Raw genomic sequence first — 25,223 nt, 5'->3', positions numbered from 1 at the left:
ATGCATTGTACAACAAGCTGCATTCTTGGCAAAGGTGAGGTTCCCAGTCAAAAGCACAAGACTCATGCCATTGCTACTGACCACCCCTGGGGGATTACTACTTTTACTATACTGTTTCATGGATGATTATCCCTTTAGGTGGAAGGATATCTGCCTTTGGGTGGGTTGGAATGGGCACTGATAACAGTGAACATATGGGTACTGGATCTCATCCACTTTGGATATAGACTAGGATTTGTTCAGAATCCCCTACAAACAGTGCTGTGGAAAAGTAAGCTCAATCATAATGAAGGCCAAAATCCTTCTCATTATACATAAATGATCTATCGGACCAGTACCAAAACATCAGCGTAATGTATACTTCTACTCAAAGTTATTTGTAATCAAGACAAAAAGCGCAGACTAATAGAAACCCAGCCTAGGCATACATCAGCTCAGCATCTTCTTGAGAAAAAAAAGTTTTATTTGTATGGTGTCTCTACAGGAAGTGTTGCAGGTGCTAATGGAAAAAAGAATTCCAGCATTCTTGGGACTGCACAATGACTACTTTCAGATCCAAATTCATTGCAAATGTTAGAAAATTTAAAGATGTGTGGTGGCTAGTAGTAATTCGCTATTTCGAGTGCTCCCTTTTGACCTAAAATCAGCTCCGAAGATATTCCAAACTATATTACACCAGTGCACCTACAACGCATGGGCCATCATGAGACTCAATCACTCATCAATAGGCTCATCAGAGGGGCATCCTGGGAAGCCACAAGCAACTCAGTAACAGTCTGTACTCAGTTGTTCCAAAGATTAGAATTCACAAGCAATAAACAAAAATAGTCTATGCACCATTCCTAAAAAAAACATTGCCCAGGGCACTCTTAAAATGCAGGAGACAAAGATTTATCCCTTCAGTCACAGACAAGTGACTGGCGGCCTTGGCAAGTCAGATCCATAAGCAACCAAATGTCATGGTATGTTATTTGAAAAGAGTAGTAGTCAAGATGTTGTTTTGTATATGCCTCGTACCATTTTGTCAATTAAGAATGTGGCTCATATAGAGGGAACCAGATAAACAATGGACACATATCTTTGTAACAGCCACTATGAAAAAGGCTGTCCTTTGTTGAATGTCAACAAAGAACACGGGAGTAGGCCGTCGTTTTTTCCTCCATGAGCAGACTTAGTCTTAATTATGCATATGCGATGCAAGTGGGTCTGGCCAATTTTCAACACATAACAGTCAAATGTTGGTGATTTCAAAGGAAACAAATATGCACATCAAAGTGCTGAAAATCCTTCTCATCACAAGTAGATAATTATCATTTTTCAGTTAGGACAGCACACCATCAATGCTTTACATCAACTCATGGAGGCACAAGATATCAAGCACTATCAAAGGAGGCTTAACACCTTTGACAGTAGGCCCTAACACACAAGATATTACTAAAGGTGGAGGATCTCCCAGGAGCAGACAACAACCAACAGACTACCTCAGCTGCACAAATTGGACCTCAGTGACAGTTTGGTCAGTAGTGTGTTCAAGGCATGAAGAAAACCAAGACTCGACCTGTTTGCAACAAGGGCAAATCAGAAATACCAGGTCTGTGTAAGCTTATACTCAAAACCAGGAAAGTAGAGGAATGCATTTTTTATTCCATAGTCAGGGAGTTAGGTGTATGCTTTTCCCCTTCTCTCATTGATTGAAAGCATCATTGCAAAACTCAAAATGGAATCATGCTGGGTCATGCTAATTGCCCCAACTTGGGCAGATAATTCTGGCTCTCCGGCTGCCAGTGGAGGTGGCACCTAATTTGCTGTGGGCACACACGAATCTCCTCAGCTGGAACCACGGACAGATCCTTCATCACAAGCAACCTGGGATACTGAATGGCAGGTGTCCTCACACATAGACATTGCAAAATGAAAGATGTTTTACATTTGGTGCTCATCCAAAAGGCCTTCATCCATCCTCCATTCGACTTCATTGGGTTTTACCATACCTCCTAGAGCTGGCGCATTCAAGCTTCTGGTACACATCAATCAGGGTACACCTCACAGCTGTATCTAGATATCTATGCTCACCTGAATGTCCTTCCTTATGGGCTGACAAAGGAGTGAAGTAATTTCTCAAATGACTTTTCAGAGCCTTCCCCCTGACACGGAAGCCACTAATAAATTGTGAACAGTACTATCCAATTGATGAATAGTCTATTTGAGCCAATTCACGACGCCAAATTTAGGTTTCCATACTGGAAAAACATATTATTTTCGGTCCTTATCACAGCAAGGAGAGTCCGCTAAATGCGGGCAATTACAATTATAGAGTTCTGATTGCAGTTCTTTAAGGAAAAATTGGTTCTGCTCACAAATCCACAGTTTATACTCTATGTTCCAGTAGACTTTCGTCTAAACGAACCGTAGTCCATAAATCCTCTTCTACAATCCAAAGGATGCAATAGAATGGGCTCTGCTTTCTAGACATGAGCAGATGTCTCAAGTTCTTTCTTGAGAACAAAAGAATTCAGAAAGTCTGATCAGTTACGAGTATCATTCTCCAATCCAAGAAAAAGGTCCCCATAATCAAAACAAAGAATTTTGAGATGGGTAGCAGCAACTACCTTATGTCTAACAAAGGTGGGATATTTGCTGGTAAAGACAGTCCCAGCACGTTCCACCAAGAGTATGGCCGATTCACCGGGTCTCCAAGCAGGAATACCTTTTTCCAACATCTGCATAGCAGCTACTTGGAAGAATCTCCATATCTTCACTAAGCACTACTTTTGTGGGCACTGTGGCAGACAGTGAAACAGCTGCGGAAAAGCAGTGGTTGTCATCTTTTCAATTAAAGGTGATCCATTCTGTTGTTAACCCTTTGCACAGTGTTATGATATTGTTATGTGATACTGCTTAATATTCTGATTAAAGCATGTGAATTACTGCTGTCAAAAAAAGTCACTTACCTTTGACTACATTTCTCCAGCGTTGGTATCTTTCATAGATTCACCTGCGACCATCCCTCCTTCCCAAATAGTGGCTCACCTCTTATAAATAAATGCTTATTACACTCGTACTGGAAATCCGAGGTGAGCTGGCCTCTGGTAGGGGGATAACCTGGGCTGTCATCTCATTTGCTGGATTTCCTTTCATTTGTTGTCTGATGTGACTGGGCTGCTAAAGTGATAATATTTTAAGGCCTTCAGGAATGTTATACTGGTATACTGCTTTTGTAAGGTTATCATGGGCCTCCACCTCAACAGGAATTTATTCAAGCATGTAAATCTATTAAATATAAGTAAGATGAAAATTTGTAGTTACAGGTAAGTAACCGGTTTCTTATTATAGCTAGTGGTGCTTTGCATCCAGTGATCGGCTGATCGCTCACTTGTATTGCAATCCTCCTTTTTCTTTTTTTTTTGCTAGGCGGATAACAATGATGAAGAACCTCCTGGCACCATATGAGCAGCGACCCTGGGCACAAACCAACTGGATCCTTGTCCGACTTTGGAGGGTAAACATTCAGATTTTGTGCATCCCTGCCATTTGATTTCCTTGCATGTCGATTATCTGGTAATGGTAGATGTCTTGGATTAAACTTCTGAAAATGAAAACTTGCAATAACAAAATCTAAATTCAGTTCCATAAGGCACAATAGCCACGTTTTGTCAGAATAAGTAAAGCAAGTTAGATGCTAAAAATCTGGATATAGAATAATTCAAATATTATTTCTGGTATGTCTTTTACTTACTAATTTCCTATTTCACAAAGGTAAATTGCAATTTTGAGTGAATTTAGAGTTTGGAGTAGGTGTACTACTTCGAGTGTCCACAAACTCAAAATGTAAACTTATTATAAAAGTGTTAGTTACATATCTCCATCCCCAGAATAAAGCAATTGACTTACTCTTGTGTCAATTGGTGATGTTCCCTTCCTCCAGCCCCATCGTGACTCTCCCTAAACCCCTTTTATTCCTGCCTAATCAGGTCCGGAGTGAGCCAGACCCTTTTCCTGCCCATTCCCCTACACATTTACTACTTCAACCTATACCTACATGTGCCAAAACTCTGCAGTCAGGGTGGAGGGCTCTAAACACATATAGGTAAAACTTACATTTTGTAGTACTACAAAACCTGCTACAATTTGCAGTTTGTGAACTAGGCCTTGAGACTTAAATTGCATGTAATGACTGAGGACAGTATTATATTTTTTTTTCTTTACTTACGGACACCACTCCTTAAACACTTTTAAACATTAACGTATTACACTTACACTCCCAGAGTCACTTGGAATTAAAAGCAATAAAACATCTGCCATCTTCTCAAGGCCTGTCCTTACTTGCCCCACAGATCCCTATTCTTTCTTCATTACTGATAAGGTACTTGAAGTTGAAAGTGCTTCCCAGCTAACTCCTTTTGAAAGTGGTTGAATATCGTTGATCAGGCCTACTTCCTGTATTTTCCTTTTTGGGGTAAACCATATAGCTGGTTCCCTATTACCTAGAACAAATTAACAAAATGTTAAGTGTTATATCTGAGTAGGGTAAATGTGTTACAAAAAAATTAAATGTCAATTTCGACGTACATTCAAAAATATTTTATGTAGATTACATTTAAGATTTAAGACATGGCTAATATTTGAATGAATATGAACAAGACATTTCAATAATGTACGCATCTATCAAATGGAATAATATTGATTTCCCTATACCATAGTATAGAAAATCATAGTTTTTATGTAAAACTGGATGCTTGCCAATAGTGACCCCCCAATTGATTAAAGTGGTAGTTAGTAGACCTTAAATGCCTGGCCAGTCTGTGATTCTAAGGATCTCCTTCAGTTTGGATTCGGCTTTCCACTGTGGAATTCATAGCTCCCTTTGAGAGAGTGTATATTGCACACTGATGTATGCACATTGCTCTGTGACATATTTGACCATGTACCTAATGTTTGTGACAAAACAGTAGAGTGTGGTTTCAGAGGGGAGATTAGATGATAAAGAGCCACTGTTTATGAAATCCTCTGTCAATCCATCATAGGTATTGAGGCGATTGACTACATATAACTTGTCTGATAGAAACTGCAGATTCCTCGCATCTCATAGAGATTTCTAGTTGCAGATTCTTTACCTTAGAAGTATCCCCAAGCATCAGACTAAATCTGGAACCTATTTGGGCAGTACCTCTGCACACTGGTAGGTGGTGGCGTTCAGCTCAGTATCGGCGGCCTCCTCAATGCAAGTGACGTGTGTGGTGCCTATATAGGTGACACACACGCACACTGACATCAGTTCTTCTTTTTCCACAGCATTCAGCGTAGATCTAGAGAGTCATAGACTTCTGTAGGTGGCTAGCCTGAGTAAAAGGTGCACGCTTATTTAAGTGATGCACCTTGCACTAATCCAGGCAACCCTGTTGGTGATTTTAGTGGTCTTTGATAACATTTTGAAAGCTCTCAAAGTGGTAGTTGTGGGGAGCAGCCTTCAGGCTTATCTTGAAGGCATGTTAAGCAGCTTGTTTTACCTGGTTAATTATGTAGTGTAGGTTAAACAAACAAAAAAACACACAGTGTATATATAAAAATGTATATCTGAAAGAGAAACATTAGTGATCGATTACTTACCTTAGAATAACCCCCAGCCGTCAGACTGGATCCGGAAAGTTTTTGTCAGCAGTACCCCTGCGTGTCGAAAGGTGGCGTTGTGCGGCTCTGCGAGATGTCACAGCAGCTACTTAGACGCCGCCCTCGCGCGCTGACGTCAGTTCTTTCTTGTTCCATGCCAGCAAGCGCAGTTCCGGAGAGAGCGGTACCCCCAGTACATTTTTGACTGAGTTTTTTGGAACTTTTGTCTCTGTTCTTTTGAGTCTTTGACTCCTGGAGTATGGATGCCTGGTTTCAAGTCTTGCGTGGTAAGTCCCCGCACGATGTCGGTGACGGACCAGCACCGTGAGTGTCTCCACTGCCTGGGGCGTGACCACGACTCCGCATCGTGCCCAGACTGCTGGACCATGGCTCCGAAAACTTTGCTGGAACGGTCCCGACAGTTGCAGGAGGCCCGGGAGTCGGTTCCACACCGTTCAAGGTCCTGGTCCCGTGGGAGGTCGAGGGACCGGTCGCGAAGCCGCCACCATCGTTCGACGAAGTGTTCGCACTCGGGGTCAGGTAAGACGAAGCACAAGAAGTCGAAGAAGCAACGTCGCTCTTCGCTTTCTCCTAGCCTGTCGTGCAACATGGCTGAGGGTGCGGGTGGTGCCACCCCCGCGGCTCCAGCAGAGCCTAAGCAGTTGCTGACGGCCTAACAACCCTTCCCGGGTCAGTCAGCGGCTCCGGCCCAGCTGCAGGAATTTCTGTCAGCCATGGCCCGCCTTTTTGGCCTGTCTGGCCCGCCGGTGCACCTTCGGGCCCGCAGATCCGACTGGGGGTCTTCGCCCTTCTCCGTCGCCGGCCCCGGCCCCGATGTTGTCGAGCGCTCCGGCCTCGGCGCCCCGAGACCCCACATGGATCCATGCATGGATCCCATCCAATGTTGGTTGGCCTCGTACGACCTCTACCGACATTAACGTCTATGGCACCGCTGCCAGCCGCCTCCCCGACTGATGCCGTCCCTGGCTTCCACCCTGACATGGAGACGGTGCCTGTCCAGCAGGTTACGGAGGACGGGGAGGACTGGGACTGGCTGAGGACAACTGGCTTTTCTGGGGATGTCCAGAATACTCAGATGGTACTCGCCATTTTGGCGACAAGGCAGACAGTACGTTGGAGCGCTTTAACGACTCGCGGGCTACGGCCATGTCCTTGGGCCTTTCGGCCACTCGTGCTCCTTCTGCTTCTGCTTTTCGCTCCTTTCGTGGCCAAGGAAGGGGTGCCCATACACGTTCGTTTCAAAGCCATAGGCCTGTGCAGCAGCAGTCTCAGCGCAGCCGCAGACGTGGGACCCGCCGAGGTGGGTCCACGGGGTCAGCGGGCAGGTTAGTCCACTACCTCCCCTGCCACCACTGCCTCCAAACCTTCTTAGGATGGTGTTTCAGGCCCACCAAATGCCAGTGGGCGGCAGGATTCGCCATCATCTCACCCACTGGCGCATTATCACTTCAGACAGGTGGGTTTTACAGATAGTCCGAAGGGGCTACTCACTCCCCTTCGAGTCTACCCCTCCAGCCATGCCACCTCAGTACCACCGCATGTCGGGGGATCCCTTGGCATTTCTCCAGCAGGAAGTTGTGGCTCTCTTGGCCAAGGGGGCCATCGAGCGCATTCCAACACCAGAAGTAGGTTGTGGTTGTTACTCCCACTACTTCTTGGTTCCAAAGAAGGACAAGGGCCTGCATCCCATCTTAGACATTTGGAACATCCTTCGCTTCCTCTGGATTGAGAAGTTCAAAATGCTCACAGTTGCTCAGGTCTTGTCTGCCCTAAACCCGCAAGACTGGATGGTTGTGTTGGACTTGCAGGATGCTTATTTTCATATCCCCGTCCTGCCAGCCCACCGGCGTTATCTGCGGTTCATGGTAGGCCACAAGCACTTTCAGTTTACCGTGCTCCCTTTTGGCCTTACCAGCGCCTCTCGGGTGTTCACGAAAGTGATGGCGGTGGTCGCAGCTCATCTGCGCAGATCGGGAGTTTCAGTCTTCGACCCATCTCGACGACTAGCTGTTGAAGGCGGGCGCGCCATAGGCAGTCATCTCCTACCTCCAGACTACGGCCGACTTCCTGCATTTGCTGGGGTTCTCCATCAACGTGCTGCAGTTGCACCCGATTCCCTCTCAGAAGCTCCTCTTTATCGGAGCTGTTCTGGAAACACCACAGTTTGAGGTTTATCCTCCCGATCAGCGAGTCCGGGACATTCGGCTAGGATTCCGATCTTTCAGCCCTTGTCCTGGGTTTCGGTCAGGATGACCTTGAGGCTGCTGGGCCTCTTGGCCTCATGCATCCTGCTGACCAATCATGCCAGATGGCATCTGCGGACTCTGCAGTGGGACCTGAAGTTCCAGTGGGCCTAGCATCAAGGGGATCTGTCCGAGTGCGTCCAGATCTCAGAGGGCACTGCACAACAGTTGCAGTGGTGGCTCACAAACCAGCACTGGGTCAGCGGCAAATAACTCTCCCTTCCCCAACCGGAGCACACAGTGGTGACTGATGCGTCCCTCCTGGGATGGGGCAGCCACATGGGAGAGGCGGAGATCAGAGGCCTCTGGTCTCCGGCGGAGTCCAGGCTACATATCAACCTTCTGGAACTCAAGGCGATCCTACTTGCACTGAAGGCATTGCTTTCCTCTGTCAAGGGGAGAGTAGTGCTGATGTTCACAGACAACACCAACGCCATGTGGTACTGCAACAAGCAAGGCAGGGTGGGGTCGTGGACCCTATGTCAGGAGAGACTGCATCTCTGGACATGGCTGGAACGTTAAGGTATTTCCTTGGTGGTTCAACACTCTGCAGGTTCTTTGAACGCCAGGGCGGACGAACTCAGCCGCAGGTGCATGATGGATCATGAATTGCGTCTTCACTCAGAGGTGGTGCAAGGTCTCTTTCAACAGTGGGGAGAGCCTTGGCTAGATCTATTTGCCACCGAACAGAACGCGCAATGTCAGCAGTTCTGCGCGTTGTGACACTTTTTGTTGCGAGTGGAGTTGCGGTCTGTTGTACGCCTATACCACTTCTACCCAGAGTGCTGAAGAAGATCAGGCACGACCGGGCCCAAGTCATTCTTGTGGCTCAAGACTGGGCTTGAAGACTTTGGTATCCCGAGCTACTTAGTATGAGTGTGGATCCCCCAATCCGACTGCCTCTTTGGGAGGATCTTCTGTCACAGCAGCAGGGGACGGTCCTCCACCTGAACCTGTCCAGCCTCCACCTCCTTGCGTGGAGATTGAGCGGCGACTGTTGATTCCATTTGACTTGCCTCCTGAAGTCTGTGATATCATTCTGGCAGCCAGGCGCTCCTCCACTAAATCGGTATACGCCTGCAGGTGGATCAAATTTGTGGCACTGTGCACAGCAAAGGCTGTGGATCCCCTTTCTGCCCCTCTTTCAGAAGTCCTTTTGTTCCTTCTGTCTTTGGCCTAGCAGGGCTCTGCTCTGGGCACTATTAAGGGCTATCTTTGTGCAATCACAGCCTTTCTCAGGCTGCCTTATCGGCCCTTTCTTTTCAAGTCCCCTTTCGTAAGTAGATTTCTCAAAGGCATTACTCACCTTTTCCCTCCTATTCCGTTTGTGATGTCGCAGTGGACTTGAGTCTGGTTCTTACTTATTTGATGTGCGCTCTTTTTGAGCCGCTTCACAACTGTCCTCTTCATTTACTAACTTTGAAGACTGCTTTCCTGGTTGCTATCATCTCCGCTAGGCGCGTGAGTGAGCTCCAGGCTCTTTCCTGTAAACCTCCTTTTCTTTCTGTTCATCTGGACAAGGTTGTGCTCCGCACTCATCCTTCCTTGTTACTCCCTTCCACATCGGGCAAACTATCACCTTGCCTTCTTTCTTTTTGCACCCTTCCAGAGAGGAAGAGAGGCTCCACCGTCTGGACCCAAAACGTGCGCTCTCATTTTACCTGAATCACACACAGCAGTTCTGGGTGGATGACCAGCTCTTTGTTGGCTATGTAGGCGCCAAGAAAGGCTGGGCTGCACACAAGAGGACTATCTCCCGCTGGGTCTTGTGTATAAAAGCCTGTTATTCTCTGGCTAAAAAGGAGCCTCCGGTAGGGTTGCGGGCCCATTCTACCAGGGCGACAGCAGCTACTACTGCATTGGAACGTGGTGTCCCCCTGCAAGACATCTGTCAGGCAGCCAAGTGGGCCTCGCTGCACACTTTTACTAAGCATTATTGCCTTGACAGTCCAGTCCGGAGGGACGGCTTCTTTGGCCACTCTGTTCTCCGTGATTTTCTGATGTGATCTTGGTTCACAGACCCATCACCGGGGTTGGCATTGCTGGGGTATCTATTCTAAGGGAAAGAATCTATCACTGACGTGTATCTTTCAGATGCACAAGTTACTTACCTTCGGTAACGATATATCTGTAAGAGATATCAGTTAGTGATAGATTCCTTACCGCCCACCCATCCTCCCCGTTCTGCGAACTGATTTCTAGGGTTAAGCTCATTCATTTCAGGGCCATAGTTTCAATGCACCAGTGGTCAGTATCTTGCACGGCTCTGCGTTTCTGGCGCGTCTACAGAACTGATGTCAGCGCGCAAGGGCAAGCGTCTAAGTAGCTACCACGATGTCATCCCGACGAGCATGACGCCTACGACAGACGCGGAGCCGCACAGCGCCACCTTCCGCCGAGCAGGGGGGTACTGCTAACGAAAACTTTCCGGCTCCAGTCTGACGCCTGGGGGTAATTCCAAGGTGAGGAATGTATCACTAACTAATGGATCTTACAGATATATCATTACCAAAGGTAAGTAACTTGTGCTTTTATTACACAACACTCACTAACACATTGGTTTACCTCGTACCCAGAGATTTAAACACAAATATACAATAATACTTTAATTGCAATAAGGTAAGTAGCACAAAATATAGTGGTCTCCAGGGGGACACCAAACCATATATTAAGAAAATGGAATGCGAACTGTGACCGAAGTCAAGACTTTGCCAAGGAGACTCAGATGAGCTGGGAACACATGGAAACACCCACGTTAAGCACCCAGGAACCCCACGGAGACCGTGTGAAGAATGGAAACACAGCTGTTTACTCAATGCAAGTCAGTGGAGAACTCACTGTTGCATTTTTGTAGAAGGGCCCTTCCCAGTAGACCCTGCTGAAACCCCGTGGTAGATTGAAGTTTGGTGAGTTACCCCACCTGTGCATACCCCAGGAACCAGGATACCTACACCAGGGTAGCCAGGTGCACAGGTGCGAGGTGATTTTGGAAACCACCATAGACCGCCATTGAGGACAGGGCATGTAAGTTTGAGGGGTACCCCAGGGCTTGCAGCACTGATTTTGCCACCCTTGCGCTCCCCCAAGTAAAACAAGTCTCCTAGTTTGCCACTGCAGACTTGCAGAGAAGTCACACACTGCTAGATCGACTTTGCCATTGAAAGCAATGGCAAAACCACTACTTCCCCGTACATCTGTGTAAGTCACCCCTCTGGCAGGCCTACTGAGTACTAAGGCAGGGTGCAACATTTGATATGGGCAGGACATTTAGTTTCCATGTCCAAACAGTAAACACACAAAAACAATATTTTTACTGTGAAAGGACTTTGTCCCCCAATTGGTAAGTGCAGATTTACACACTGACCCCTTTGAAGGAGTTGGAGGGACTTTGAGCTAATAGTTCCGGTGCCCGTGCTCCGAAGACTAAATTCAGACCAACAAATGGGGTCACTGTTCCTGACAGAAAAAGGAGAAGGAGAGTCTAGGTACTGTACAGAGTAAAGGGAACAGTCAACGAGACTGTTTCATGTTGCCCTACCGCATCCCTAGAAATGTCATGCTTCATTATTGGGCCGGGGCTCCTCGTCGGGCCATCAATGCAATGCCCTATGAGTCCCCTGAAGGGACACTGTGGCAGAGATCTTTTGGTTTTTACCAAGTTTGATGAGTGTGAGGGATGCCTTAGTGGTGTGGTGTAAAGTGTGTGTAATGGAATGAGTTAAAAGTGACAAGTGGATATCACCTCAGCCTTTACTGAATAGATACCCCAGTCAGATTAAAAAAGCCTGATCGGCTTGTGATACTCCCCTCTGTTTTCCTTAATGAAATCAAACATGGGTCGACTCTCTTTTTCCTTTTTCTGTCAGGAACAGTGACCCCCTTTCTTGGTCTGCAATAATTGATAAACAGATCAAAAATATAAAAAAACAATTATCCCTACAACCAACTGTTGATGCACTCCCCAAAAATTGCTTGGTCATTCCATCATTCAATATATTCCAACTAGCTGTTGTTATTTCTTGTGCTTCTGGTATAGACACCTTTTGCTCACGTGCCAGACACCTGAGGCAATGTCTTTTCTGATGCGTGATCTTCAACGAATGAAGCGCATCTCTTCAATAAATACATGAGAATGGTGTGAGTAGGAAAGCATGCCCTCATTTGGTTCACTTTCCTTTGGGTAAATCGTATCTTTTGTCATAGTTGATCTTATTTTCTTATGAGTAGCAAGTAAATTCTGAACTGCGTGCCTTAATGAACCTGAGGACCTCCATCTAATGTTTGTGCACAAGGTTTGACTTTTCTCAAGTTTATGGAATTCCAGACCATGTAGAATATCTGATGCAAAACAGAAATGCTCTTTTCCAATCTGTTTACCTTTAGACATGACTGTTATATCATCCTGATATATCATCATCTGGTTATCCCTGTCAATGATGCTACCAACCTGGGAAGTTAGATGAAACACCATGGAACAAGAAACCACCTAAAAGGGAGAGTAGAGTATTTCAAAAACTTGCTTTCAAATATGAATTGTAAAAATCTCCAGGGTTCAAGAATTAGAACTTTCATGTTGATTTCTCTGAACCGGGCTTAGGCCTCTCAGGAGGTGAATACCCTATTTGTTGAACTGTTTATGAGCCACCCATTGATTCTGGGTTTTATAATTATTCTGGCTTTGTCATTTTGTAACCATCTTTGTAACCAAGAGAAGTTTACTCACAAAGCCCCTTTTAGTGTGGGAAAGTTCCTTTACAACTTTTACTGTTTTTATCGATTCAGGATTAGTTCATTTTGTAGGATGAGGTAGCACTACCTACAAAAGATCCCTCTACAGAACTTTTGAGAACCCTCTCATTGCCACCAGCACAGATGGATCTCTTATATTTTCTGTTATCTAAAAACCAAGGCTACCTGTCTAACCACCTTTTTATATGGACACAGCAAAGCTGTCACCTGTTTTAGTGAAAACTCTCTGTGGTTATTCCCATCAAGGCCAGACTCATGTTCCTAACAGATGCCTTTTGGGCTGGTGCACAGAAATCCTACTTGAAGTGCAATTGATGTACAGCTTATTGATTCATGGAGTACTATTTTTCCTTCTTCTTGGAATAGGGTAAAAACATCTCCAACCAAATGTCAATGTGCATCCCCAGTTTGGGAAGAGTGTATTTTCTCAGTTCTATGTTGGACCTGAAAGCAAACATTCAACCCATGTATATTAAGAAGAGTCATATTCCCTGAGCAAGAGGGTAGCCATGATCATCACTTAACCACAATTCCAGAATAGGGGAGATGCCAGACAAATGGCTTTTCACAAACCCAATTGGATAATGCAATGACTCTTCTATTACATTATCCAGTCATGTTCATGAAGTATCATTTGCCTGGTATTTCATGTTCATGCAGGGATGCTCCTCCTGGTATTTCTCTTGTATCTGCCTGGCATGTTGGCTCTCTGAATTATTGTGTAATACTGATACAGTAGGATGAGTGATGGGATTGAACTGGGTACCCTCTGCTCCATAGTCGTTTGTCCCTGGTACAAATCCAGCATGCCCTTAACTAGAGGGCAGTACCAGAGACATCAAGGAGTTCACAAAGACTAGCTAGAGTTCAGCTAGGCAAAGCAGGTGTTCACTCTCGAGGCCCTGTAATTTCATCCCTGGTAATGATGTTTGTTGTTCTGCTATGCCTAGCATAATATTAGTTGGTATAGAAGCTCCACTACTGCAGCAGTGAAGATATTCTGAGCTAGCATGTTGTCAATATGAATTCTGCATTTTTATATTACGTTTTTATTTTTACTTTTTCTCTTCCTTGTATGTTAACATCATGGTTATCATGATTCGTTTTTATTTTCCCCCGAAGGGTTGTGGATTTGGCTACAGATACACACGTCTTCCCCATTTATTGAAAACAAAGCCAGAAGATGCAAACCTGCCAAGCCTTCAGAGTAAGTATGAGTAATTGTTTCTCCATTAATTGACTGTGAGGTGATGTTTCAGTTGCTGTCATCTTGATAGAATTTTAACATGCTATTGAATATTTGTGTCCCTGTGGTGGAGATAATAGATACATTTTCCCCGCCATTATTAATTGATAAATATTCTGTTAACAATATTGATATTTGCAAGCAAAAAATATTTAGCAGTTCACAATATGTATCAAATCACTAAATTGATCAATGCACATTAGGATTGTGTACAGTAAGGTTCTTCACATACTGATATTAATGAGTACTTTGTTGCTGATCTACATAATTGTAGCTAGTTATAGGAAAAATAGTAGCATACTGTTAAGAAGAGAGGAATTCAACCATTGGTAAAACGTAAAGGTGGCTCAGTGCTTAGTGTAAATGTAGGCAGATTAATATGGTTACAGCCCCTTTATGCTTAAAATGCTGCCACAATAAAATGTGCTAGTTCTTCTTTTAAACATGCCCCATCTTGTAGATCATAATAGGATCTAAGTTGGCATACTTGTCGGGTCTACTGCCAAATTGCAAATCATGCTAGCAGCCTGAAGAGACCAACCACATTCACGTCTGACATGATAGCACTTGACTGAATCCAGATAGATGAACTGTCCAACTTCCAAGCCCTCTCTCTCTCGTGCATAAAATACTCCATGGATGTGCCATGGGTACTTAATCAAGCTGTAGTACCTTGCACATTGACTAGAAATGGAAGGTATGCCTCACATTACAAACCGTGTCTTAAACCAGTGAAATACCAATATAATGAAGACAAATTTCTGTGTAGACAAGCTGTAGGAAAGTAGGATCTGCTTTCATAGTTACCCCCACTTTTTGCTGGTGTTATACTGTTTTTTGGCAAGTCTGACTGGGATCCTGCTAATCAGGACCCCAGTCAATGTGTATGATTAGTACTTTGGTATCTTCCCAATAGGCTACTGGTGTACCTTTTTAAGTCTGTAGTATATGGTTCTACACTACATAGGTGTAGGAAAACTCCTCTGTATATTCTAAACCCAAATGAGGTATAGTGTGCACAGAGTCCAGTGGAACCCCAAAGGTAGACAGAGGTAAAAGTGGATAGCACCTAACTCTCTATTTGTGGTAGTGTGGGCGAGCAGTAAGGCTTTATCAGAGGGTAGTGTTAAGCATTTGTTGTACACACTCAGGCAGCAAATGATATCACACACTCAAAGACTGAACTCAGACCAATTTGTTTGTATAAATAATATTTAGTTATATTTCTTTTCAAGAACAAAGCAAGCCTGGTACAGGTAAGTGTAAATGATACATTTCAAGGCAGGTTGAACAATACAAGCAAGCTGAATGAAAATGTCTTCATTACAGGTTTGTACATCTTTTCATCACAGTGGAAATTACTGTTAGATTACTTTTTATTATTTTACAGATTACTTTATGGAATACGTTTTCTACTCAGTGTGATTTGCCTAGATATCACACTGAGATCTTTCCTAGAGAAAAGGTAAGTAAAGCAGATTTTAGTTATTTGCTGTTTTTCAAGTTCTCATACAAAACCAACTCCACAATTTTCAAGGAAAACAGTCAATTGATTCGTATGTAGAAAATGTGGTTTTGCAGCATGAATCTTTCTGGATTCAGTATGCTGTGCATTATTCCGCCATCTAGTGGTTGGGTCCGGAATTGTAGTTTTTCTTCTTTAATTTTATTTATTTTTTGGCCCAGGTGGGCGTCGACGTACCACCATTTGGTGTCCTTCGTGACGTCGACGCGCTTCCCTCGGAAGCTCCCACCTTTGGTCGCCATCTTCAGATTTTGTTTTCCGCCGTTGGATCTGGATCAACAGTGAAGGAGCTCCAAAACTTTGGAGAGAAGAATCGACGAAAATCGAAGAAAATTCAGAATATATCACCGGGGATTACACCGGAGATCGAGTAAGGTCGAAAGTCGACGACAGAAGAGAGAACATCGAAGAATTTGACGTTTCAACGGGGAATGTGCATACAGGGGGCTCCCTGGGCGCGGTGATAGACAAAACTCTGTTTAAATTCTGCGCAAACTGCTACCACAAGTACACGCGAAAGGATCAACACCCGGTTTGCAATCTCTGCCTGCGCTCGACCAGCCAAGCCCCGAAGACCCTCAGAGTAAGGGAGAGGCAAAGAAGAGCAAACTATAACATGCAGGGGCAGGGCACACCCCCATCGTTCCGAGATTTGAGACTGTCCAGTGGAGAGGAAGACAACATCGCGAGGGACCAGAGGACCCCATAGTCATCGAGGTCGAAAGGAAAACGTCGAAGGAGGGTAAGAGTCGTCGAACCCTAAATACTCCACTGATACTCGCAAAGGCGAGTCAAAGTCCTCGAAAGGAACAGGGCCGTCAAAGCACTCTACGTCGACTACTGTGTCCAGGGACAAGCAGTCTGTCGGATCCTCTGAGAAGGACTCCCAGACTGCGAAATCCCAAGACAAGGGAAAGGCGCCGAAGAGCAGCCACAAAAAAGAGGCCTCGACCTCGAAAAGCGAAGGCCCGAAAACGGTTTCGACTTTGTCGTCGACAACTGTGAAGAGAAAAGCAGAAACACTCAAAGCCAAACATGCGGCCGAGATGGAAAAGAAAAAGAAAAGGGTCGAGGCCGTATTGGCGAACATCATGCAACACAAGAAAGACTTCGACGAAAAGATGAAATTCTACAGCATACCGTCGAAAGCCACGGCCGAAGCAGAATGGTGCGTAAAGGATTTCTAACCGCCAACCACACCTGAACCTGGAGTGGAACAGGAAGAAGAAGACCTGTACTACAACTGAGCCAAAGTGGAGGAATACGAGCAAACTTACCAAGACTCAACGTCCGCGGAGGCTCAGGACTTGCAGTGGCACGATCTCAACGCCGAATCCCCGGCAGAGGGTGTAGAATCATATCCGTCGAGGCCTTCACTGCCGGACGACATAGGGATCTACAACCAAGTCATCAAAAGAGCTGCAGACACATATAGAGTACAGCTAGAAGAGGAAAAACCCCAGTCTTGCTTCCTCTTGGAGACCTTGTTGCCACCCCAGACTAGAAGCCAGTTCCTGCCCATGCTCCCAAGTGTTCTGGACCAGAGAAAGGAGGCATTCAAGGAACCTGCCATGTGTAGAGCAGTAACTCCACAAGCAGAGAAGAAATATAAGCATTCATCAAAAGACCCCATATACATTAGGGGGTCAGTCCCAGCGGACTCAATCATCACATCCACGGCTATAAAAAGAGCAAATATACCCACAAACTCTGGCCCACCACCAGACAAAGCGAGCAAGAGGATGGACCTGATGGGTAGGAAGATGGAAAGGAGTGCAGCTACACAATGGTGCATCTCCAATTCCAATGCACTCATCAACAGGCACCCATACCAGCACTGGGAAGAAGTAGGCGAACTCCTCAAGCACGTGCCAGAGCAATACCAGAGAAGGGCAAGCCACCTGGTAAAAGAAGGGAAAAACATGGCAAATACATGTTTGAAGTCTGCCCTAGACGCAGCAGAAACTTCTAGCAGGCAGATGATGCTGGGGATCACAGAAAGGAGGCATGCCTGGCTAAGGATATCAGGTTTCAAAAATGAAGTTCAAAACAACCTTCTCAACACACCCTTCAATGGGGAACAACTGTTCAAAGCACCAGTTGATGAAAAATTGAACCAGCTGAAAAAAGATAACGAGACAGCAAGGTCCATGTGGGCACTGCAGTTCCGAGGTATGAGAAGGGGCACACCATGAAGGAGGCCAACAGGCAGAGGAAATCACCAACCTGTGGCAGCACACCAAACCTTCCAAGAAGGTTATCAAGGAGGTAACCATGGAGAGCAGCAGGGACAGCAACAGCAGAACTGGCAGTACCAGCCCCGAGGACAATCCTTTCGAAGGCGCGGCCGAGGAAGGGGTAACGGCCAGAGGGGTAGTCAGCCTCCCTCATCAAAGTGACTCACCAGAAAAACCAAAGCACACCTGGCCATGACCTCAGTGGATGCAGAAATGGTCAGGCCAAGGACCAAAAACAAATCAAGACTTTCAACAGTTCCTCCAACACACAACACCAGTAGCAGGCAGAATAAGACACTTCCTCCAGGAGTGGAGGGAAATAACATCAGACAAATGGATACTAAACCTCATACAATACGGATACTGTATAGACCTGGAAAAACCACCTCTAAACAGAAAGCCAAGGACCAGAGTACTCGCAGCAAGGGAGCATACACACTTGCTGCAGGAAGCAAGAGAACTGCTGAAGAAAAGAGCCATAGAAATAGTACCACACCAACAACGGAACAAGGGAGTATACACCACCTACTTCCTCATCCCAAAGGTAGACGGAATCTTATGTCCAATTCTAGACCTAAGATTCTTAAACCGGTTCATAAAGACTCAAAGGTTCAAGATGACTTCACTCCAAGAGGTCATACCTCAACTACAAGAGGGAGATTACAAGGCAACTATCGACTTAAAGGACGCCTACTTGCACATCCCCATCAACTGCAGACATAAACACCTCTTCAGGTTTATGATCAACAAAACTCACTACCAGTTCACAGTACTGGCATTTGGACTCAAATCAGCACGAAGGGTCTTCACGAAATGTCTGGTAGCAGTAGCAGCACACTTAAGGAAGAAGGGGATACATGTATACCCGTTCCTCGACGACTGGCTGGTAAAAGCAAACTCGTACAACAAGTGCAAAGGGCACATGGAGGTAGTGATACAGACACTTGCCCAACTGGGATTTTCAATCCATTGGGAGAAATCTTCAATAGAACCAGAACAAGTGAAGATATTCTTGGGAGCGGAGATCAACACCATACAGAGAAAGGTGATTCCAAGTGCCAAGAGAACTCTGGAAATATGCAACGAGACACGTCTTTACCGTAAGGGGCAAGCTCTGAAAGTGAGGACAGTGAGCAAACTGATGGGAATGATGGCCTCATGCATACATTTGGTACCATACATCCGCCTACACATGAGACCAATCCAAGAATGGATCCAGCAGCAATGGTCGCAAGCGACCGGGAGTTGGGAGGATCTAGTGGTTGTCACGCAGGCAGTACAGCAAGAAATGGCGTGGTGGAACAAAAAGAACATAGCACAAGGGAGATCATTCACACAACCAACTCCAACAGTAACCATTACAACAGATGCCTCCCAGAGGGGGTGGGTAGCGCACACTAACAACCTCAAAGTAAGGGGGTTGTAGATATATCAGGATGCAATAAGGCAAATCAACTACCTAGAACTCAAGACAGTGTTCCTAGCCTTAAAAGCCTTTCAGAAACACCTGTACGGACACAGGGTACTGATAGAAACAGACAAAACAACTACCATGTTCTACATCAACAAGCAAGGAGGGACACAGTCAGCTGCACTATCCCGGCTAGTGCAGGAAATATGGAGATTGGAAATCCCCAGACAAATAGACCTGCTAGTGATACATCTACCAGGGAAGGACAATGTAGAAGCAGACAGGCTCAGCAGACAGACGTCTGCATCCCACGAATGGGAGATCAACCAACAAGAAATCCTGAAGATATTCCACAAATGGGGAACTCAGCAAATAGACCTATTTGCAACACACCAAAATGCCAAAACTTCTCATCCAGGGTACCGTGCAAACAGTCCCTCGGGAATGCGCTATGGATAAGCTGGTCAGGGACATTTGACTACGCTTTTCCACCAATATCGATGCTACACAGGGTACAGAACAAATGCAGATTCAGCAACATCACGCTAATCCTGATAGCACCTCAGTGGGCTTGACAAACCTGGTTCTCACAAATCATGGAGATGTCATAAACGCACGCACACAGGTTCCCTGCAAGAAAGGACCTGCTAACGATGCAAAACGGAAGAGTACTACACCCAGAGCCAGAAAGCCTCAGCCTAACATCATGGCTCCTGAGGACCTAGGGTGTGCACACCTCAAACTACTGGCAAGCACAATGGCGGTACTCAGAGAGGCAAGGAGACCTACCACAAGAACGTGCAAAGTGGAAAAGATTCTCCGAATGGTGCATTAGGGAGAAACTGCAAACAAGGATTACTAAAGAATCAACAGTACTAAGATACTTAACCCATCTACTACAGAATAAACTGAGCTACACATCCCTAAGGGTCCACTTAGCGGCAATAGTGGCTTACACAAGAGGAGAAACAGGGAAAAGTTTCTTCACCCCACAGGCGGTAAAAAGATTCCTAGAAGTAGCAAAAAGGATCACACCTTCAAACAGAATGCCAGCACCAGCATGGAACCTCAATGTGGTGCTAAAACAATTGATGAAGGCACCATTTGAGCCTATTCACAGAGCTACACTGCTTATGCTCACGCTAAAAACAGCCTTCTTAGTAGCTATCACATCACTGTGAAGAGTAAGTGAATTGCAAGCACTAACACTCCAAGAACCCTACCTGCAAATACAGTGTTAGGATTGTCATGAGAACGGACCCACATTTCATGCCAAAGGTGGTGTCAAAGTTCCACATCAATCAGACAATTCAAATACCAAGTTTTTTCCGAAAACCATCCACAAGCACAGAAAGGGCCTTACACACACTGGAGGGCAGTGATGCACTGTATAGAAAGGACAAAAAGAGTGCAGGAAAACAAAGCAATTCTTTGTATCCTTCGCCAGCAGCTTTTTGGGACAGCCAGTTATTAAAAATACCATTGCACGATGGATTGCACAAACCATACTGCTCTGCCACAAACAGGCAGCTCAACCATTACAAGGAGCTGCTCATGCTCACTCAACAAGGAAGAAAGGAGCTACAATTGCGTTTCTAGCCAACACACCAATTCAAGACATTTGCCAAGCGGCTACATGGTCTTCAGTGCACACGTTCACTAAGCACTACTGTGTGGATATCCAAATGAACAAAGAAGCACAAGTGGGACAGAAGGTCTTGCAACACATTTTCAGTAACCAGTGCTCATCTTCCACCCAATCACCACAATAAGGACAAACTGCTAGTGAATCCAGAAAGATTCACGCTGCAAAACGTATAGTTTCTTACCTGTCGGTGTAGTTTTGCAGCTTGAACACTTTCTGGATTCACTAGTGAACCCACCCTCCTCCACCAGAAAGATGAGACAGGGGGGAAAAAAGGGAGTAAAAGATGAAGAAAGACTTTACAAGGTTAAATGAGACAAGAGTATCACAAGACAAGAAAAAAGAATCCGAAGATGGCGACCAAAGGTGGGAGCTTCCAGAGGAAGCGTGTCAACGTCACTAAGGACACCAAATGGTGGTATGTCGACGGCCACCCTGGGCCACGAAGAAAAAAAGAAGAAATACTACAATTCCGGATCCAACCACTAGATGGCGGAATAATGCACAGCATAGTGAATCCAGAAAGTCTTCAAGCTGCAAAACTACACTGACAGGTAAGAAACTATACGTTATTGCTTAACAGGTAAGTACTTGGTTGTGGGAGTTGGTATTCTGGGGTAAGAACAAGGGTTCCTCCAGCATCAAGGACCCTCCGCGGCACTAGTGCGGCCGGGAGCAGAGTGCTGAGGAGCAATGTTATCCAATGGGGGATAGGGGGCCTCTGGTTGGTGACTGCTCACGAGCAGGCCACATGGTTGTGGGAGCTAAGCTCCTGGTGTTAGGCTCAGGGCAAAGGGGGATCCGAGTTAGCACCCAAAGTACACCTGCGGTGGCACAGGGGTGGCTGGTTACAGGGTACTGTTTTGGCGTTAGGTGCCCTGTTGATTTCAATGGGGATTCTATGGTTGCCACAAAGACTGTAGACTCTGGAACGAAGATCTTCTGGAGGTGACCACCGGTTGGAGGGATAAGTTGGAATGCCTGTGGATGCTGGGACACTGTCGGTTGGGCCACACAATGCCGTGGGGCGTCTGGTGCAGGAGTGTTTTTAGGCATCGAGTTTTCTTACCAGCTCCAGTCGCGGTCGGGGGCATCCTCCAGAAAGAGGCTGAAAGCTTCGCTTTGAGTTTTGAGGCAGGTCAGAGATCACCAGATCTCCGGTCAGGATCACCGGGAGACCTCCTCGTGGTGTTTGACCACTCAAACTCGGGTGTTGGGTGCAGAGTGGTGCAGACTCACGGTTTTGTCTGGAGTCTGAGTTTGTTGATGAGCAAATCTGGTGCTCGCGGGAGACAAAGTCTTTGGTTTGGAAAGCAGAGCAGGTCGCGGGATTTCGCTGGAGCAGGATCGAGGTGCGGACAGGCCTGTAAGGCTGGGGCCAAGTCAGTGGGCGTCCTCCTCTTCTTCGTTCCAGCACGGCTTCTTCAGTCCTTCTGCTTCTTTTCTTCTTGTCAATTCTTGTGTGAGGAGGCAAGGTTCAGGGTTGCCCCTAAATACTAGATTTAGGGGTGTTACAGGTAGGTAAAGGTTGGGACCAATGGGCCACTTCCTTGTTGTGGGTACACCACCTATTATGCCACACTCCAGTGGGAGGGGAGCATATGCCTCACTCTGGTCGACTGGGTCCTCCGATCTACCAGATGGGTGGGACTGAGAGTTGTGCTTCACCTATCCTCCGCACCTAATGGGTGGGGTTGGCAAAGGTGGGCACACCTCCCTTCCTCACTCGGTTTTCCCACCGATTCTCCTGCTCAAAGTGGGGGTCAAAACCGGTAGGAGCCAGTTGCAGGAAGCAGCAAAGGCCTGGGGTAGCTCACAAAGGTGAAAGCCTTTGAAGCCTTCCCTTCGTGGACCCTGCTCATCCTGGGGGAGGAGGCTTGGCACCTCGTCCTGGGATGTCCATTGTCTCAGAAACCTCAGAGCAGCATTCTCTTGACCCAGGGGTCCAGAGACTTGTCTGGTGGTGGCAGCTGTCGAGCAGCCACTCAGCCTGGACAGTAGTGTTAGGTCTTTTTCAGGGGGCATCTCTAAGATGCCCGTTGAGGGCATTTTTCCTTAAATCCAACACTGGCATCAGTGTGGGTTTAATGTGCTGAGAAGTTTGATATCAAACTTCCCAGTTTTCTGTAAATCCATTATGGTGCTGCAGAGTTCGTAATGACAAATTTCCGGTACCATAAACTCTTAATGGCATTACTGCAATCACAATGTCTAAGAATTGACTTAGACACTGTAGGGGTACAGGGCTCATGCACCTGTGCCCTCACCACTGGTATACTGCACCCAGATAGAGGGGTGGCTGACCTATGCCAGGGCAGTGGGTTGTAGGCATAGCACACAGGGATGTGTGCCATGTCAACTCTGCAGCCTGCAAAGGCAGTCTGTGTAAAGGTACAGGGTCTCTAAGGGGGCACAGTAAGTGCTGCAGCCATTAGAGGACTTCCCTGGACACAGTGCCCTTGGTACCTGTGGTACCATTTGAAAGGGACTGACCTGTGGCCAGAGTGCCAATTGGGTTGTGTTTTTACTGTAGTTTAGGGAAAGAAGATAGGCCCTGGGTACCTTTTGGCAGGCACCCAGGGCCTACTCAATCAAAGTACATCAGCAGTTTAGCAAAAAGTGTGGGCTACCATGCAAAAAGAGGGCACTTTCTTACACCAGGGTATAGTTATACCAGGGGTCCCCCATGGGCTTCAGCCTGTAATTTGCCACCCATGAGAGACCACTCAAACTGTGACTACAGGCCTGCCATTGCAGCCCGTGTAAGTGGATGTTAGCACCACTTATGACATATATACATTTTCTCATATCTGCGATCACTGCACTTAAAACCTATGTCACCCCTAAGGTAGGTCTTTCAATCCTTAAGGCACCATGCTAGTTTATAAGTGTGAGGGTGCTCCACACAAGCAGGACACCCCCTACAATCTCTGGAGTCGATTCGCCAGGCTTTGTAAGTGCGGTCAGCCATTTAATACATATAGTGGACATCAAGTCAGTTGCAAAATGTCTAACTATATATTGGCTGCACCGAAACCGTTTATGTTGGGTATCAAACCTGTTTGTATCCTACCCCAACTCTGATTCCAGTGTTGGATGTAGGATCCCAAGTACTGGGGGGCTCCCCTACGGTTTCCACCTGTATTCCCGGTGTGAAAGGGTTGGCTTAGTATATGGTGCTCACTTATTTAAGTGTAGCACTCTGCACTAATCTAGACAACCCTTATGGTGATTTTAGTTGTCTTAGATAACCTTAGAAAGCTCTTTAAGTGGTAGCTGTGGAGAGCAGCATTCAGGCTTAGTCCAGAAGGAGTGTAAAGCGCTTGTTTTACCAGTACTTAATCTTATTGTGGAGGTTAAGTGAAAAAGAATCACACAGTGTAGTTAGAAAAATATGTATTTTATTACAAACATTCACTAACACATTTGTACTATCTCCTACTCGGAGATAGAAACACAGTATACACAATACTTAGGAAATAGAGCACGTAAGTAGCACAAATACACAGTGGTCTCCAGGGGGAGACCAAACCATATACTAAAATAGTGGAATGCGAACCACGACTTAAGTCAAGATTGGACCCAGAGGACGTAGAAGTGTTGGGGACCCAAGGAACCACCCAAGGTAAGTACCCAGGAACCCCACGGAGGCCGTGTGCAGAGCATGAACACGCCCGTGTGATCAACGCAAGTCAATGGATACGTCACGGTTGCAGTTTTAAAGAAAAAGGGCTCTTCCCAGTGGATCTTGAAGACACCCCGTGGAAGATGGAAGTTTAGAGAGTCTCCCGACCAGTGAATACCCCAGGAACAGGGATACCTACACCAGGGAAGCCGGGTGCATAGGTGTCGGGTGACGTCAGAAACCGCCGTAGACCACAATGGAGGATTTCAGGAAACATGCCGGTGGAACCCAAAGGAGGATTCAGGATGAGTGGTACCTGCAAGCAGAGGGGACAGAGTCTATGCCACTCAGGAGTGACTAGGAGGCATGGAAGACGAATGCCCACCGATGTTGGAGATGCAGGTTAGGTTGACGGTGCCCTTGAAGTTGCAGCTGTGTGGACCAGGTGACGCTGTAGAAGACCAGGAGCCATTCACGAGTCGTCTAAAGCCAAGGGGTCAATGTCTTGCAGGGGCACCGACAAGCCTTGGCAGCGACAAACAACGTAGTAGACGAAAAAGGTTCAGTGTCGGGACCTGCAAGTTCCAAGTGACTCACCACGCGCCTTTAAGTTAGAGCAGGCCCTGAGTAAGCAGGGGAACCGCATGAAGCCAAAGAAGCCCTTGAGAGGACCCACGGGCTGAAGGCACAGAAGTTGCAAGAGGACCTCAAACAGCTCACCAATAAAGAAGGCCCATGGTGCAGAGGAAGCTGTGAGGGTGAAGATTTTGGCTGTAGGAGTTGCTTGAGGTTGGAGCTTCTTGGAGCCAGAAGATCTCTGGAGGAGAGCGCCAACAAGCCTTGGCAATGGCAAGTAGACGCAATGTTTATGGGTGCTGTTCCAGTGGTTCTGACGAGGGATACTGGTCTCAAAC

The 25,223-nt window shown here is 46.3% G+C and overlaps 1 protein-coding gene across 3 annotated transcripts in view; it reads left to right on the top strand.

Moving 5' to 3' along the window:
- The window catches only part of RNF123 (ring finger protein 123), a 1,600,675-nt gene that overhangs the window by 842,379 nt on the left and 733,073 nt on the right, over positions 1–25,223 (top strand). For all 3 annotated transcript variants that reach the window (XM_078661207.1, XM_078661208.1, XM_078661206.1), the window contains exons 30-31: positions 3,412–3,499; positions 13,743–13,827. In XM_078661207.1, the coding sequence (XP_078517333.1) occupies positions 3,412–3,499; positions 13,743–13,827 (173 nt within the window). The remainder of the gene's footprint in view (positions 1–3,411; positions 3,500–13,742; positions 13,828–25,223) is intronic.

The sequence above is a fragment of the Lissotriton helveticus genome, chromosome 9, assembly GCF_964261635.1.
Source record: "Lissotriton helveticus chromosome 9, aLisHel1.1, whole genome shotgun sequence".
NCBI lineage: Eukaryota > Metazoa > Chordata > Amphibia > Caudata > Salamandridae > Lissotriton > Lissotriton helveticus.
This window is presented reverse-complemented; position numbering and strand designations above follow the sequence as displayed.